Source organism: Protopterus annectens, chromosome 5.part1, assembly GCF_019279795.1.
Source record: "Protopterus annectens isolate FY-2018-M chromosome 5.part1, PAN1.0, whole genome shotgun sequence".
In the NCBI taxonomy this organism is placed as follows: domain Eukaryota; kingdom Metazoa; phylum Chordata; order Ceratodontiformes; family Protopteridae; genus Protopterus; species Protopterus annectens.
The window spans coordinates 566,190,306-566,206,360 of NC_056736.1; the positions used below are offsets into that span (position 1 = coordinate 566,190,306).

The window sequence follows — 16,055 nt, forward strand, 5'->3', positions numbered from 1 at the left end:
GGCTTTGTGGGCTGTAGGTTTAATACTCCTGATTTATGTTATCCACTCAGTACACTTTGTACAGTAGTGTGTATGGACTGCATTTTCGTTAAGTTAGTCAGCATTTAAATGCGTATCTCAGTATTACTTCTGTTCAACTGCTTTGCAACGCAATCCATAATTAAATGGTTTGTTCAGCTTGTTTTGGTTAGAGAGCATTTACAATAGACTGTACAGTTATTATCTGTATTTTTTGGGTTGTCCATATCTTGTCAAGGTTTTATCATATTAAAAATACTGTTTTGCATATTTTGTATCTGTTTTACTAGTGATGTTTATCTGTTGTTTTGCACTTATTGGTGTTTATTAAAGTAAATCTAACTTTGATTTTAAGACTTAACATAAACATTAGCGCTGCTGTCCTTTTTAACCTTCTTATTAATTTGGTAAGGCTGTATCATGTTTTATAGATAGATATGCTTCTTAAAATAGAAAGATCAAAGCAGTTAGCAAATAATGTAACTTGATACATGGTACTTGGCTGCTTCCAGATTGGCTTCTTTTGTCTGTCTGGTGTATTTACTTCCCCAGAATACACATGCCCTCATTTTAATTGAACTTGTGAGCTAACTTTAGCAGCAGTGTGCACTGTAGGCCAAGCATAGCTGACATTATATAGATGGCTGTCATCTGTGCTTTTTTTAGTACAAGCAGTGTGTCAGACGGGCTGGCATCTGTTTATATCGTTGGTGTAACCTGCAGTAGTTGTATACTGTGCATGATGTGGGACCAAGTTAATGTTCATTTTACAGATATGCTTGTCTGATCAAATGAGATTGCTGAGTGATATATGGGACTCGACAAGAGAATTTCTTTTAAAAGTCAGAAAAAATGAGTTAATTGGATGAAATACTGGAGTAAGATTGTGTGTTGACTGTTTGCTTTTTAGAAAACTGTCAAATTTGATAAAAGCATTCTTTGTTCTTTCTCCACATTTTTTGAGTAGTAATTTGTCTCATAACTTTAATCCTTTTAATATTCTAGGTGCATCGTAAAATTCGGGAAGACTCCGACATGGCTCAAGACTCCCTTCAGTGCCTGGCGCAGTTAGCTTCCCTCCATGGACCTATTTTTCCTGATGAAAGGTCTCAAGTGGATTATCTGGCTCATTTCATTGAAGGATTACTTAACATGATTAATGGGTATGTAAGGCAAATCTTAAAAATAGTATAAAATAATTGTTTCACCTGCATGCTAATGATAGAGGAGAGATGCATTGTAGTGTAGCCCAGATCCGACTTTGTGGAGGTATTATTCAACAGACCAAGTTGACTTTTTGTTTGTGAATAATCAGGCAGATAAACCAGTTTGTGTATATTCTGATGTGTTTTAAAAAGCACTTGAAATTAATTTGATTTAATAAGTGATTTTTGATGCGTCAGTGACTGTAAGTGGCATCAGTACAAGTGTTTATTTGAAGTTTTTCCAGTTATGTGACATTTAATGTACCTCTTTAAAATGTCATATGTGCTTTATTAGTAGCAGTAAGTGAACTCAAAGAAAATTAGGTGTTTAGTTCAGTTTATAGTAGAAAAAACATTTCTGTTGTGTGTGTAATAGAGTTATGATCGGAAGACATGCAATCTGCTTTTTAAATGCTTTTTTGATACTACAGGGGTGCTTAAGAGTAAAGTATACAAAGACTGAAAAACTTAGAAAAAAATGCATACCAGGTTTTGGCATTTTAATATATCTTGGATTAAGAACAGAATAATTAATAGTTCTGACTGTCTTAACTGCTTAGAAATGTATAGCAAAATAAATATGTGAATTGCAGCCTTAAATAAGATGCTGTTTTTGTATGTTACAGCTGTCTGTATAGGGAAATGTTTACCATAATAAAGATTTGTGATAGTTTATAATGAAAATGCTTAAAGGTTAGTGTTGAGAATGCCCCTCATGTTTGTCTTTTGTTCTGCTTGCTCTCTGATATTCTGATTTTGAAACTTGCATTGTTATGCTATTGGTGTCATGACATCATAGTAGTAGTAGAATAACATAACCTTGAGCTATAATACAGTAACCATCTTTCACTTTTGGTTTCTGTTTGTAATGTGGAGTACCATATGTTATAGTGCCACATCATTGCTTAAGCTATGACTTTCTTATGGATTGTACAGTTGAGCATTGCTGTCTTGAACCACTTGCTTAGTGACCTTTATTTTGTGTAACTTTGGCATTTAGTAATTTTGGACTATTGCTGAGTACACACAAGTCTTTCAAATAAAAGAATAACTAGCTGGAAAATCTTATCAAACCCAAAATGTGCCTAAGCCCATAATGCAGCATTGAACCCAGTTTGCTTTCAGCATGTGTAACTACACTTAACTGAAGCAGCGCACTAACGTATTCTGCAGGTAATAAATATGCATAAACAGAGGGTCATGGATTTAAAAGCTGCCTAGTAAAATAGTGCTAGAACCAGTTGCATCAAACTGGTACACCATGTTGGGAACAGATTCTAAAAGCTAAATAAAATTTAAGAATGCTGAAGATAGATGCACACAATTCCACAGTACAGAGTTGGGAAACAACCGTTGTTTGAGAACTCGGTAAACTTAAGAGCTGAAGTGGATATTTTGCTGACGCTTTCAGCCTATGTAGTTACCTGTGCATATAAATAGCGTTAAAATAGTTTTCAGTAGTAGCAGTTATGTCTAGTACAACATCTATTTGAAACAATAAGCTGTAGCTGCTAACAAGCATTGTAAAGTTTTCCTTGTTGCTGTATGTGCTCTGCAGGTGTGTGCAGTAAAATGAAAGTCTTAAAGTTGCTGCAGCTGATGACTTTCTGTGCTGCACTGCCTGCCTCCACCACTTTATTCCTACTCCTTTTATTTTTTTTGTAGGTAGCAGTAATATGTAACTTAAGGAGTGCTGTTTATTTATAGATGGGTTATTGCACCTTTCCCCATTCTATACTCGGCTGCTTCTACAATCTGGCTCTCATCATGGATCCCTTTCAACACACCCTTTGACGACACATGCTCATTTCCTTTTCTTCTGGATGTGTCCTGTTAATGGGCAGCCCTCCCAGATGTGGAAGGCAGCAACCAGCAGATATATTTTATTAAGGCTGTAGAGTGAGGTCAGTACTAGAGATTGTCAGAGTAAGGTTGGGGAGCCCTCATCCTACACCAGCTGGTCACTAACCCTTAAGAGAAGCTGTGTAGGTAGCAGCATCTTGTGTACAGGATATGCACAACTTCTTTAACTTCCCTGCTGAAGCTTGAAATTTTACCTGCTCACTTGGTCCTCATCAGAGGTAAATGCAAGCAGTTGGAATCCCATGCATTCCCTCCGATAGTAGAGCTGAGAATGACTAAATTGTCATCCATACAGCCCTTCTAGCACATTGAGTTTGTTCCCAAACCCATAAGATCAGTGACCCTGATCCCTTGCTTCTATATCTGAATGACTTTGTTATACAACTATTTTTGTGCATATAGAAGCAGGAAGAATGGTGTTTGGAGCTACAACCCTAATACTGACTATAGTCTCTGAAATTGTGGCCTTGTTCTGTCATGTGCAACTGCAAGGACTTAAGAAAACTATCCTCTGCTTATTTCTTTGATCAGTGGCGCATGCTTTTTCTTCAGTGTACTGTATGAAACTGTTTCTGAATTGTTGTCTGTCAGAAGCAAAGCTGTATAAGCATTTATCCCCCTTTATCATCCATTGTGCATTTCTTTCTTTGCAGTTCATTTACTCTGTAGGTTGGTGGAAAGAGTCTCAATCCTGTATTGCTGCATTCACTTTTTTGAGATGGTTGCAGCTTGATTAATTAAAACAGTATGTTAGTTACCAAGCATACATTCTTCTTAAAAATGAACCTGAACATCCACTAAATCCGACTGTGCCAAAACCTGTTATCTTTACTTCTATATGTTGCCCCTATTGTTACCAACCTACAGGCCACACTGAAAACTAAACTATAATCATGCTAAAATAAAACTGCAAAATTTGCAACTTGCTGTATGCACTTCACCCATCATGAACTCCCTTAAATGTCTTTAATTCCCATATCACCTTGGTGACCTTCAACGTATTAGTGCCCACAGCATTATCTATAAAGCTACAGTCTGTCCTGCCCTTAGCTCAGTATTTCATATCTACACTCCAAGAAGTCTTCCCAGATCTGAAGACAAAACTCTTTGCACAAACCAAAAAAAAAAAAAAAATCAGTTGAGCAAAGCCTACACTCCTATTCACTGGTTAAACTCTGGAACACCTTGCTCCTAGCAGTCAGAGCAGATCCCAACCTCATAATATTCAAGTGTAACCTAAAGGATTTCTTACCAAGTTTTGGATTTGCTTCTCTTCTTAATCTGGCTGAATTCTTTTAGATCTCTACTTACCCCACTAACTTCTTTACCTTTTCCCCCACCTTCACAATAATCCTATCACCAACCACATTTTTCTGCCATAGTCTTTTTTTCTCTCCCACCATCCCTTTATTACTGTTAGTCTTACTGCTATATTTTTACTACCTCGTCATAGTACCACTGCAACATCTACTACACCTTTCAGATGCTAGTCCTACCTCCCTTCTTTCATTTATTTTAAATCCTTACCTTAAAATGTACTACATAATTTCATTTTTTTATTTTATGATCACTCACTGTTTCTGTTTTATTACTGTTTGAATCATTTACTGTTCATTGTAGAATGTATATAGCAGTTACTGTATTTTCATGATTATTCAGTGTAACCTGTTTTTCAAGGTAATGTTACTAAATATGTTACTTCCAGTGTTGTATATTGGAGCTTTTGTCCCTTGGCCTCTGCTGAAAATAGGTACCTGTGGCCCATTCGGACTTTCCTAGTCACCATATGTCAATAGTCCACTTTCCCATTTCTGGATGTGGAACACTGCACATATAGTGGGGTTCCAACTAACCTGTCTGGACTGTTTTTAAAACAGCCCATCTGTATATGTATAATCCCATAGAGAATAAGGTAATTTGCCTTATTGCAAGTTCTCCTGCCATTTCAGACATGTACAAATGACATTTGATATGATGGCTGCTAGATGAAGGAATGAGCAGCCCCCGGCTGCATCAGGTGATTCGTGCTTGTGCAGCCTGAATCAAAAAACATAGACTGACTCCTAGAAAAGGCTGAGAGTGTAGAACAAAATGTTATTTTTTTATTAGAATCTGTAGTCTCCACTGTGACCCATGTTAAAGTACAGTAAGCATTTCTGATCATTTCTTTGTGTGTAGGAGAGGTTTGTACTAGTGGAAATACATTACTATGGTCGTTCTTCATGTCTTCATTTATTTGATCACAGTTGGACATCTGAAGTGTACATAGTCATTAAATTGGCTGTAATTGTTGGACACATCCCTATTTGTGTGAGCTCGCATGTGAATGGGTGCCATAGGTAAAACTGTATGCATCTGATATTGTCAGATTGAAACAAATTGAGACCATTATGGATGTATGTATTAGTTCATTTGATCGCAGTCCGATATCTGAAGTGCTTTCGGTCAGTAAAGTGGTTTAGTTTTTATTGGTGTGTGCGTGTATGTGGAATCAGTGGGTTGCATTGTAAGCATCTGACAACATTAAGCATTAATGTTACTATAGATGTTCATCGTGTTACACTGCTGCAGTCATTACACTTCCTGCCGTCAGGCGGTCCCGCAGTCGGCCAGAGTTCCAAAGTCTTTGTCCGGCGTCGGTTGCTGTCTCTTTTTCCCTGCCGTCAGTGCGCCAGGGGTATACAAGATGCATCTGACGCCATTTTCTTCAGTCTTTCTTGCCGTGCCCGAAGCAGAAGCAGTTCGCAAGTGCCAGTCGGCCGACTCCTGAGATTTTCAAAGTCGAATTTCAGATCCGAAGTCTTCAATAAAGCTTAGTACCCCGTTGAGGAAACTTTTTTCTTGCCTCAGACTGATGTCAGAAAAAGTTAATAATTGTATTTCTTGTGGGAAGCAAATACCTCATAAGGACTTCCACTCTTACTGTATTCCATGCCTAGGCCCTGATCTCAACGTCACTAGTTGTCGTTTTTCTGCTAGATTTAACAAACGCAGTATAAAAAGACGTTTTGATTTTGCTTTGCACTACTTTGACCGAAGGTTCAATTATACTATGCCGTCGGATCAGCCGACGACCTCAATACCAAAAAAATGCAAAGACAAGGATAAAGACAGGCATCCGAGGTCCAAAACCGACTAAACCTCTTCTAGGTTTAGTATATGTATAATCCCATAGAGACAATATTCAGAACCCATTTGTCTTGGGTGATTGCCAGTTTTGAGAAAAGAAGTGCTAGTTTTCCCCCTAAGGGGAAAACTAGCCAGTCGCCGGTCCTCAGTGAGGCGCTTTCACAGCCCCTGACACCCACTACCTCAGAGCCACAGGCCGCTTCCGACTCCCATGTGGAGACAACTAGGCCTCTGGAACCTCAAGGTATTGGGCCTATGGAAACTAATCCCTCAGATGGGTCCGGAGCCGCTGAGCGGGCATCGGCTTCTGAGGGTGTTTTCAGACCTTCACAACTTACTATTAAAACAGCCAAGACAGAGGTACCATTAAAGACAAAGAAACAAGTACAGCATTCTCCTGGACAGTCCTCCATGCCTAAGAAACAGATGCTTAAAATGGCCGAAGACCTCATTACTCTAATCAGGGGTTCCCATTCCCCTCCTGAGAAAAGGCCTAGGCAGGATACAGACTATGGTTCTTCTGATCAGGTTTCCATTTCCTCTGATTTCTCTTCAGACCAGGGATACTCTCTACCCCCCTATGAGGACTCTGATGCTGAAGAATCTATCCCTTCAGCCTCACCTCCTGAGGGTTATTTTTTTGGGGAAACTTTATATACCATGAGGGAGCATTTCCATTGGGAAAGTCAGGATTACTCAGAATCCAAGAAAAGGCTCAGGGATTTCCTTTTATTGCCTCAGCACAGGCCGCTGGCTATTCCGCCTGTGCTAGACTTTGTGGATGATGTGTTTGCTGAATCCTGCTTATCTCCTGATTCTTTGCCCCCTGCTCCAGCCAAGCCAGATACGTATTATAGAGTCCCTGACTCTCACAAGTTTCTTTACAAAAACCCTTCTGCTGATCCAGAAACTATTTCCCAGGGTCCAAAAGGGGTTAAGGCTTCCATTGCAAAAAAATCCAGTACCTTCTGACAGAGATTCCAGAGCTTTGGATAGATGGGGGAAGAAAGTATACACTTCTGCAACTTTAGCAGTAAGAGCTTTAAATTGCCAGTTTCACATGCTTAAGTACCAACAATATTTAATGGCTCAGTTAAAACAGAAAATGCTTGCAAGCTCAGAAGCTCCTGATTGTAAAGAAATGCAGGATTTATTGCATGCAGTTGAACAGGTGGGAAAACATACTCTGCAGTGTGGTTTTGATTCTTTAGAGGCCTCTTGTAGAGCCACAGTTACAGGCTCTGTGGTTCAAAGACATGCTTGGTTAAAAGAACAGAGTTTACCTGATCATGTTAAGGCAAAATTATTGGATGCTCCCTTACAACATGATACCTTGTTTGGTGTTAAGGCAGAAGAGGTGTTAGACAATGGAGGATAAAGCTAAATCTATGCAAACAGTCAAGGGTTTTTTTACAGGTACAGCCACCTCGGTTTAGCAGAAATTGGCCAACAAAGAATTGGTCCTTTCCAGTGTCAGATGCCCAAGAGGCAGATTTCAACCCCAAGGCTCAGAGACGACGACAAAATGAGGTGAGGACAAATCTCAACCTTACGGGAAACGGTCACAATGACTTCCCCTTTGTACGCCAAGCACGTCCCTTTTGGAAGCCCCCTTAGGGGGAAAACTAGCACTTTTTTTCTCAAAACTGGCAAACAATCACCCAAGACAAATGGGTTCTGAATATTGTCTCTCAATGTTACAGGTTCCACTTTCAAACTTTACCAAGGCTAAAAGGAATGCCAGACCTGCCACAAAATCAATGGGCAGAGGCACAAAAACAAATTTCAGCCCTCATGGACATGAGAGCTATTCAAAAAGTACCACAACAGGAACAAGGACAAGGATTTTACTCAAGACTCTTCCTGGTCCCCAGAAAGGACAAGGCCTGGAGGCCCATACTGGACCCTTCAATTCTGAATACTTAACTGGATATTCCAAAATTCAAAATGTTGACATTACAGCAGCTTCTACCCATGCTGGGCAAGAAGGCTTGGCTTGTTACTCTGGACCTCAAAGAGGCATACCTGCATGTCCCTATCAGACAAAATTGCAGAAGATACCTCAGATTCAAAGCTGGTACAATGCACTACCTATTCTTTGCACTGCCCTTTGGCTCATCTACTGCGCCCAGGGTCTTCACAAAGTGCCTGGCACCAGTAATTGCATTTTGCAGACAAAAAGGAATTCAAATATATCCATACCTGGACGACTTCCTCATTCAAGCAGACAAAAAGGACATTCTTCTACAGCATCTGGCGTTTGTAAAAAGGTTGCTAATTTCTCTAGGTTACACAGTAAGCGAAAAGAAGTCAAAACTAGTGCCCACGCAACAGATTATATTCCTGGGTGCCAGCTTAAATACAACGGCCCAGATGGCTTACCTCACGCCAGACAGTTAAGTTCAACTAGCTCAATATTTTCAATTACTGGCAAAAAAGTCCCATCTCCCTGCAAGAAAAATTCTGCAGGCCCTGGGATTCATGGCATCCTGCATACTACTAATACCATATGCCAAACTGCATATGAGGAAATTACAATGATACCTTAAAAGTGTTTGGACTCAACAGTCTCACAGTTTGGAAACGGTAATGCCAATGATTCCCTGCCTACAACAGGAGTTTCGATGGTGGGCACAGGCATGTCACCTAAACGAGGGTCAGCCTTTTACCCAACCCACAGCCAGGCAAACTCTAACAATAGATGCTTCGGATTACGCCTGGGGAGCACACATGGCAGGAAAATGCATTCAGGGCAAGTGGACCACAGACCAGATGCATCTTCACATCAATCAAAAAGAGATGTTGGCTGTTCAAAATGCCCTAACAGCTTTCAAGGACCTTCTGCATCCAGGACAATTATTACTAAAGACAGACAACACCACAGGAATGTGGTACATAAGCAAGGGGGCACTCATTCTTATCCCCTGTGCAGGCAAGCCATGACCTTGTGGAACACAGCTCTAACGTATCAAGTTCACCTGCAAGCACAATTCCTGCCAGGAAAGAAAAATGCTCTGGCAGACTATCTATGCAGAAATATCATGGACCCTCACGAATGGAAATTGAATCCACAAATCTTCAGCATGGTAACGCAAAAATGGGGATGCCCAGACATAGATCTTTTTGCCTCCCCACTGAATTGCCAACTACAAAAATTCTGCACAAGGACTTATCACAAACAAGCATGGAAAGTGGATGTTGTCTTGTTCAGCTGGAAAAACCTGAAAAGTTTATGCCTTCCTGCCACTGCCTCTCCTTTCAAAGGTACTCCTAAAAGCCAGACAAGAAAAAACACAGATGATCCTGATTGCTCCAGATTGGCCACGCCAGCACTGGTACCCTATCTTAAGGAACTTGGCTCAAGGCCCACCATGGATTTTGCCTCAAATTCCACACCTTCTGACTCAACAAAAAAATCATATCCTGCACAGTCAGCTCAACAACCCTAAACCTGGCTGCATGGCAGATACATTAGTCAAACAGGCAACACATCTCCCTAATGCTGTTACTCAAAAAATTGGAAGAGATTCTGTGCCTGGAACCAGGCTCAAAGCCTTGACCCTCTTGTTCCAAACATTTCTCAGATCTTACAATACTTAACTGAGATGCTGGACAGAGGCCTATCCTCATCAATTAAGATCCACGCCTCTGCCATTTCAGCACATTACAACACGGATCCTCCTGTATTCTCTCATCCTTTGCTAAAGCAGTACCTCAGAGGGGCTAAAACATAAGACAGCCTCGGAGAGCACCAACCCCAACTTTGGACCTCAATTTCATTTTGGAAAAACTGACCCTACCACCTGTTGAGCCAGCCAATACAGCCAATCTAAAATTTTTATCATGGAAAACAGCTCTGCTCCTGGCAGTAACTTCAGCACGAAGAGTCTCAGAGCTACAGACATTAATGGCAGTGGTACCTTTTATAATTTTTCATCAGGACAGGGTTTCTTTAAGGACAAACCCTACCTTTATGTCAAAGGTGGTATCTAGTGTGGCTCTTAACCAAACCATCCATTTGCCAACTTTTTATCCAAACCCCCAGAATAAAGGGGAGAAACTTCTGCATTCTTTGGACATACACAGGCAGCTACGCTTCTACTTGGACAAAACAAAAGCTTTCAGGAAAACTGAGCATCTGTTTGTATTATGCTGCAGGATCACAGGGCAAGACTATCTTAAAGCAGACTATATCCAAATGGATAGAGCACTGTATTCGTTACTGCTACCCACAGCATGGAAAATCAGTCCCAAATACCACTAGGCCACATTCCACCAGGGCAACAGCCACTTCAGCAACCTTTCTCAGAGGAGTACCTACCAAGGAAATTTTGGAGGCTGCATCTTGGAGTTCAATGCACACCTTTACCAAGCATTACCACCTACCTCTTTACTCTAAATCCAGAGCAGGATTTGCCACTGCAGGTTCTGCAGGGCCTCATAGCCAATCCTAACTCTTTGTAGACCAGCCACCCAACCTTAACTTTGGGATTCTACTAAAGTGTAATGACTGCAGCACTGTAACACAATGAACATAGTACAGTTTTATACCTACCATAAATGTAGATGTTCGAGTGTTCACACTGCTTCAGTCCAGGTTACCCTCCCTCCATCCCCTCAACTAGCTGGACTTATCTATACCTTTCTACCCTATACGACCTTTGTGGTGTATTTGCTTGTAACTGAAGGTATTGTTTTTATTTTATATGTATATTTTTTATTAGCAATATGTATTGCCTACCTATTGGGGGCACCTGACATCTGGGGCAAGAAAAACTGAAGAAAATGGCGTTGGATGCATCTTGTATACCCCTGGTGCACTGACGTCCGGGAAGAAGCGACAGCAACCAATGCCGGACCAAGACTTTGGAACTCTGGCCGACTGTGGGACCGCCTGACGGCAGGATAATCCAAGTGTAATGACTGCAGCAGTGTGAACACACGAACATCTACATTTATGGTAGGTACAAAACTGTCCTTTTTATGTATTTTTTTCATTTATTTGCTTGCGTTCAGACATGAGGCGTACACGGTCAATAAACTGGCTATAATTGCTGGGTACATCTGTGTGTGCTTGTGCAAAAGGTGATATGGGGGGGGTTACCATCTGTTATACTGTGTGTCTGATATAAGTGAGCTGAAATGCATCATTGTGGTTGTGTGCATGTACTCATTCATTTATCAGTCAGTGAGATTTCTAAGGAGTACACAGTTGACAACTTAACTGTAGTTGGCGATAATGGGAGTAAATCTGTCTGAAAATGACTGACCTGTCTCATTTGATCAGTTAGGCTGTTCTGTCTTAGAGGACTAGTGTATGTTTGAGTAAAATAAGCTGAAATACATTACTGTGACTATTGTTTTTATTTGTTCACAGTTGGACATATGAGCTGTATATACCCAGTAGAGTTGCTACAATGAGTAGGCGTTGTGGAGATTGTGGATGAAAGTGATTGACACTAGCTGTTTGCTCACAAGTGAATGGTGATTGATGGACTCTGTTATGTCGCTCCACTATATTCCATTTAGCCTAACCCATTCCTTTGCTTTTTTCAGAGCCCCCCCACCTTTTTTTTTAATCACAGCCACCATTGGAAGTGACTTCCTCACTGCCATCTGTTTTGGCTGCAGGCACTTCTGGGTGCATTCTCTATTGTTATAATGCCTTGAACTGAAAGACAGAAAGTGGTTCTTTTTCCTCTAACTTGTATTAAGAGTTCATCATTGCTGCCTCCATCCTATACCAATTCTCCACTCTGCCACAGTGGTCCCAACTCACAGCCACTTTCATCACTCAGAGCTGTACAACCATCTTCTTGAAACTGAAGATTTCCATTCTTTTATTTGAAACTGATAAACTGATGTGGTATTGGTGGACTGTGAGGTAGCAGATGCTGTAGCAGTCTTCTAGTTATGCATTTGCTTCTCTTAGGTTCAAAGGTAGGTACTAGGCTATCTGCCCAAGGGCCGACGCAAACCTAGCCAACAAGGTTCCCTGGCTTACGCCACCCAAAGTTATTTTCCTGTGCCACTGACCAGCAGAGAGACAGAAGTGATCCCTGGGGTGTATTTCCTATTTCCCATCCACTCATCAAGATTTTTCTTGAAGAGTGCTAATGAGGAACTTTGCTTGACATAGGATGGGTAGCCTGTTCCAGAGTATGGGTAGTCTCTGGGATAGGAATCTATCCCTCCAGCATGTCCTGTTTATTGTGGTGACAAGGTTTAGGTCCCTAGAGCGTGTAGCTTGGAGGGATTGGGATTTCTTTAGGTGTAGCAAGTCCAACAGCTCTGGGTTTGGCATAGCTTTATATATTAGGCAGAGATCACCTCTGAGTAGGCAATATGCTATGGAGTAAAGCTGGAGTTTTTTGAGGTGGTCAGTGTAGGGCATTTGTTTGAGTCCAGTAATCCTCTTTGTGAGGTACTTCTGTGGCCTTTCCAGCTGCTGCAGATGTCTTGTGAGGGTACATTCCAAAAGGGGCGTTGTACTCTATAAAGGGTCTGAGTGATGAGTAGAGGGTAACGACCTCTTTTTTCTTAATCAGGTTACTGTCAGTAAGTGTAGCCCATTTTCAAAAGGATCTGAAGCGTTATTTATGCTGACTAGGAGAAATTTGTCCAGTTTAACAGATGCTGTGGTAACATTTCTGGGAGAGATGTAAGAGTTCGGTGATGCACAGGAAGGCGAGTGCTAATTCTGTAACTGAGTAAAGGCAGCAGTTAAACTGTCTGCCTTTATTTGATGTTTGTTTACAGGGATATTCCAACTGGACACAGGCCCATTTTCAGCGGATGCCCAGGGGGAAAGCTCCGATAGATACAAATAAGATATAGGTTGTAAACTTATTCAGTAATAGCATAAACAAAAAAAACTCAAATTGTGCCTAATACATATAAAAGTTATAAAAAAACATATGAAAGAGAATAAGTAACATGTAAAAATAGTAGAACATAAACAATTGCTTTGTGTTGTACATTTATAATGAAGAATTAAGGTCGATGTGACTGTCACGGTTTGTAGTATGCAAAACATTGTATGTGATGTAGGTGAGGAGTTTGAGTGCAATGAGGTAATTAGGTTGAGAGTGAAAAAGGTTGGACAGAATATCTAGAGAAAAAGTAAAAGTTAAAGTCATGTTGCTGAAGTGCCAGAGAATAAAATATTCTTTCTTTTCTCTATATAATATATTTGTTCTTTTTGAAGTGGTTTATATATAGTCTTAGAATACTGCAGATATTTTTTTAGACCCAAGATACTGAAATAGATCTGAGGGAAGGATTTGAAAGTAAATTACTTCATTTCACAATGTTAAAATCATGGACAAAAAGAACCTGAAATGGACTGAAAAAATAAAGTTATTGTTGCTTCATATTGAAAATATTGTCTGTTAAAAGTGGCAGGAGATCATAGGAAGTTACTAGGCTATTGGCCCTGAGGCTCTTATAAAGTCTATCCAAGAGTATATCCCATGTTTAGACAAGTAGTCACTTGATGCCCCTGTCCAGCAGGGACACTGGTGGAATCCCAAGGATGTATTTTCTGTTTCCCATCCAGTTATCCAGGTTGCGCTTAAAAAGGGGTAAAGAGGTACTCTGCTTGGTGTGGCGAGGGAGTCTATTCCACAGATGGGGGAGTCTCTGGGACACATCTGTCCCGCCAACAAGTCCTATTGATGTCACACACCAGGCTGAGGCCATGCGTGTGTGTTATTCGAATGGAGCTTGACTTGCAGATATGTAGCAGTCCCATCAAGGCGAGGTCAGAAATCACCTTGTATGCCAGACAGAGGTCACCTGTGAGGAGTCTGTATGAAACTGAGTAGACGGATAGGACCTTTAGCCAGTGTTAGATTTTTGAGACCCTGGATTCTCCTGGTGAGGAACCTCTGTGGTTTGTCCAGTGTCTGCATGTGCTTTGCAAGGTACATGCCTAAAGGGGTGTTGCACTTAGTAATGGGCCATATAAGGGAAGAATACAGGGATGTTATGACCTCCTTGTCCTTGGGTGAGATGCCCTTACTTATGAGGTGGGCCATGTAGAAAGCTTTAGATAAAACGGAAGCAACATGGGGGTCAAAAGTCAGGTTGCTATCAGTCTGGGTGCCCAAATCCCTCACAACTGATTGCTTGCTTAAGACATTGTTGTTAATGTGATCATTTGTGGGAACATCACACTCCCCAAAGGGGATGATGCACTTTTTGGTATTCAGCTTGTGGCCATGTTTCTGTCATTTGTTTGGGTGAGACCCTCTTGGAGGATGTCCACATCACTAGGGGAATTGATGACAGCACCCAGCCTGCAGTCATCTGCAAACTTGGTCAGTCTCCAGTGGTTTTGGCCTGCACCTCAGAAAAGTACATCCCAAATAACGGAGGCCCCAAAACCGAACCCTGGGGGTACAGTGTTCATTACGGGTCTACTGCTTGAGGTGTTTTCCCTTATTTTAACTAGGTGGGTTCTATCAGTGAGCCGGTTAGCTGCACATCTGGTAAATGGATTGATGCCTAGTTGAGAGAGTTTATCTATTATGCCCTTGTGGGGAAATAATGTCAAAGGCTTTGGCCAGATTAAGGTAGGCGATTATGCGCAGTCTTCCCCTTGTCCATGGCTTTGGTGACTCTCAAAGAAGTCGACCAAATTGAAAAGACATGATCTCCCTTTGAAGCCAAACTGTGTGGGATTGAGTGTTTGGCTATTGCCAATGTCCTTGTTAATGAGTTCCATGATCATCTGTTCTATGGCCTTGCAGATCAGGCTAGCTAGGCTGAAGGTTCTTTAATTTTCCAGATCGGTGGATGCTCCACCTTTGTGTCCTCCATTCAGCTGGGACAAAGCCAGTACTCGGACTGTGGTTGAATAGGGTGCCTAATGCTGCAAGTTCCTGCCCATGTTCATGTAGTATGCAGCCGGGGATGTTATTGGGGCCCATGGAGTCTGTACTTTTTTGCCTTTGAGAGAGAAGTGATGACCTGTTCCCTAGATATAAGGGAAGGGGGCAGGTACTTGGGGATTGTCCTGATTTACTGATGTGGGGGACAGAGGGGTTAAGTTTTCGGTAAATCTGTCCGTCAGTAAGTTTGCTGCATTTACAGCATTTATATGTGTGGTGCCCTTGACCACCAATTCTGAACATATTTGGGTGCTTCCTTTGTGATTGCGGACATATGTGAAGAAGGCCTTATGATTTGTCTCCAGTAGATGTGGCCAATTTGGACTTGATTTTTGCTTTGGAGGATTTCACTATTGCTCTTATTTGCTTGTTCAGGCTAAGGAGAGATTGCTTCCAATTGGGCACCTGCTTCTTCTTGGTCCTGGGCAGCAATTTTTTTCCTTTTGTTAGAGTTTATTGCAGATGTCCACCAGACAGGTTTACTCTTCTTTGCAAAAGATGATTTAGTCCTTTCGGGTATTCCTGATTCCATGCATCTATATAGTAAGTGCTCATGTAATGCTTTGGTATAGTTTTGGATACTGGTGCCAGTTCCTAGAGAGGGGAAGGGGGATCTGAAACTGTTTATACTATCCCTCAGGAGGCTGTAATCCGCTTTGGAGAAGTTTTTTTTTTTTTGTTTGACCCTAGCTAGAGGGGGGGGGGGGGCTTGTGGGGTATGGTGACTTCGAAAATGCCCACTTTATGGGTCTGATCTTACCAGGGGGAACGATACTGAAGGGATGCTGCAGCAGTTTCTCATGTTGGTTAGTCAAGTCCCAGATGTTCTCTTGTGGGGGGGTATCGACTAGCTGTTTCAAAGCATTTGCACTGACAAAAATCAACGAAATCCTGGGCATTTGTGTTCTGGCATGGGTAGTTCTTCCAGTCTATGTTTGGGCAGCTA

At 41.3% G+C, this 16,055-nt stretch overlaps 1 protein-coding gene across 1 annotated transcript in view; it reads left to right on the plus strand.

Annotated features, from left to right (window-relative positions):
* The window catches only part of XPO4 (exportin 4), a 1,500,264-nt gene that overhangs the window by 611,086 nt on the left and 873,123 nt on the right, over positions 1–16,055 (plus strand). Inside the window, exon 9 of the mRNA XM_044073186.1 lies at positions 1,024–1,181. Coding sequence (XP_043929121.1) covers positions 1,024–1,181 — 158 coding nt within the window. The remainder of the gene's footprint in view (positions 1–1,023; positions 1,182–16,055) is intronic.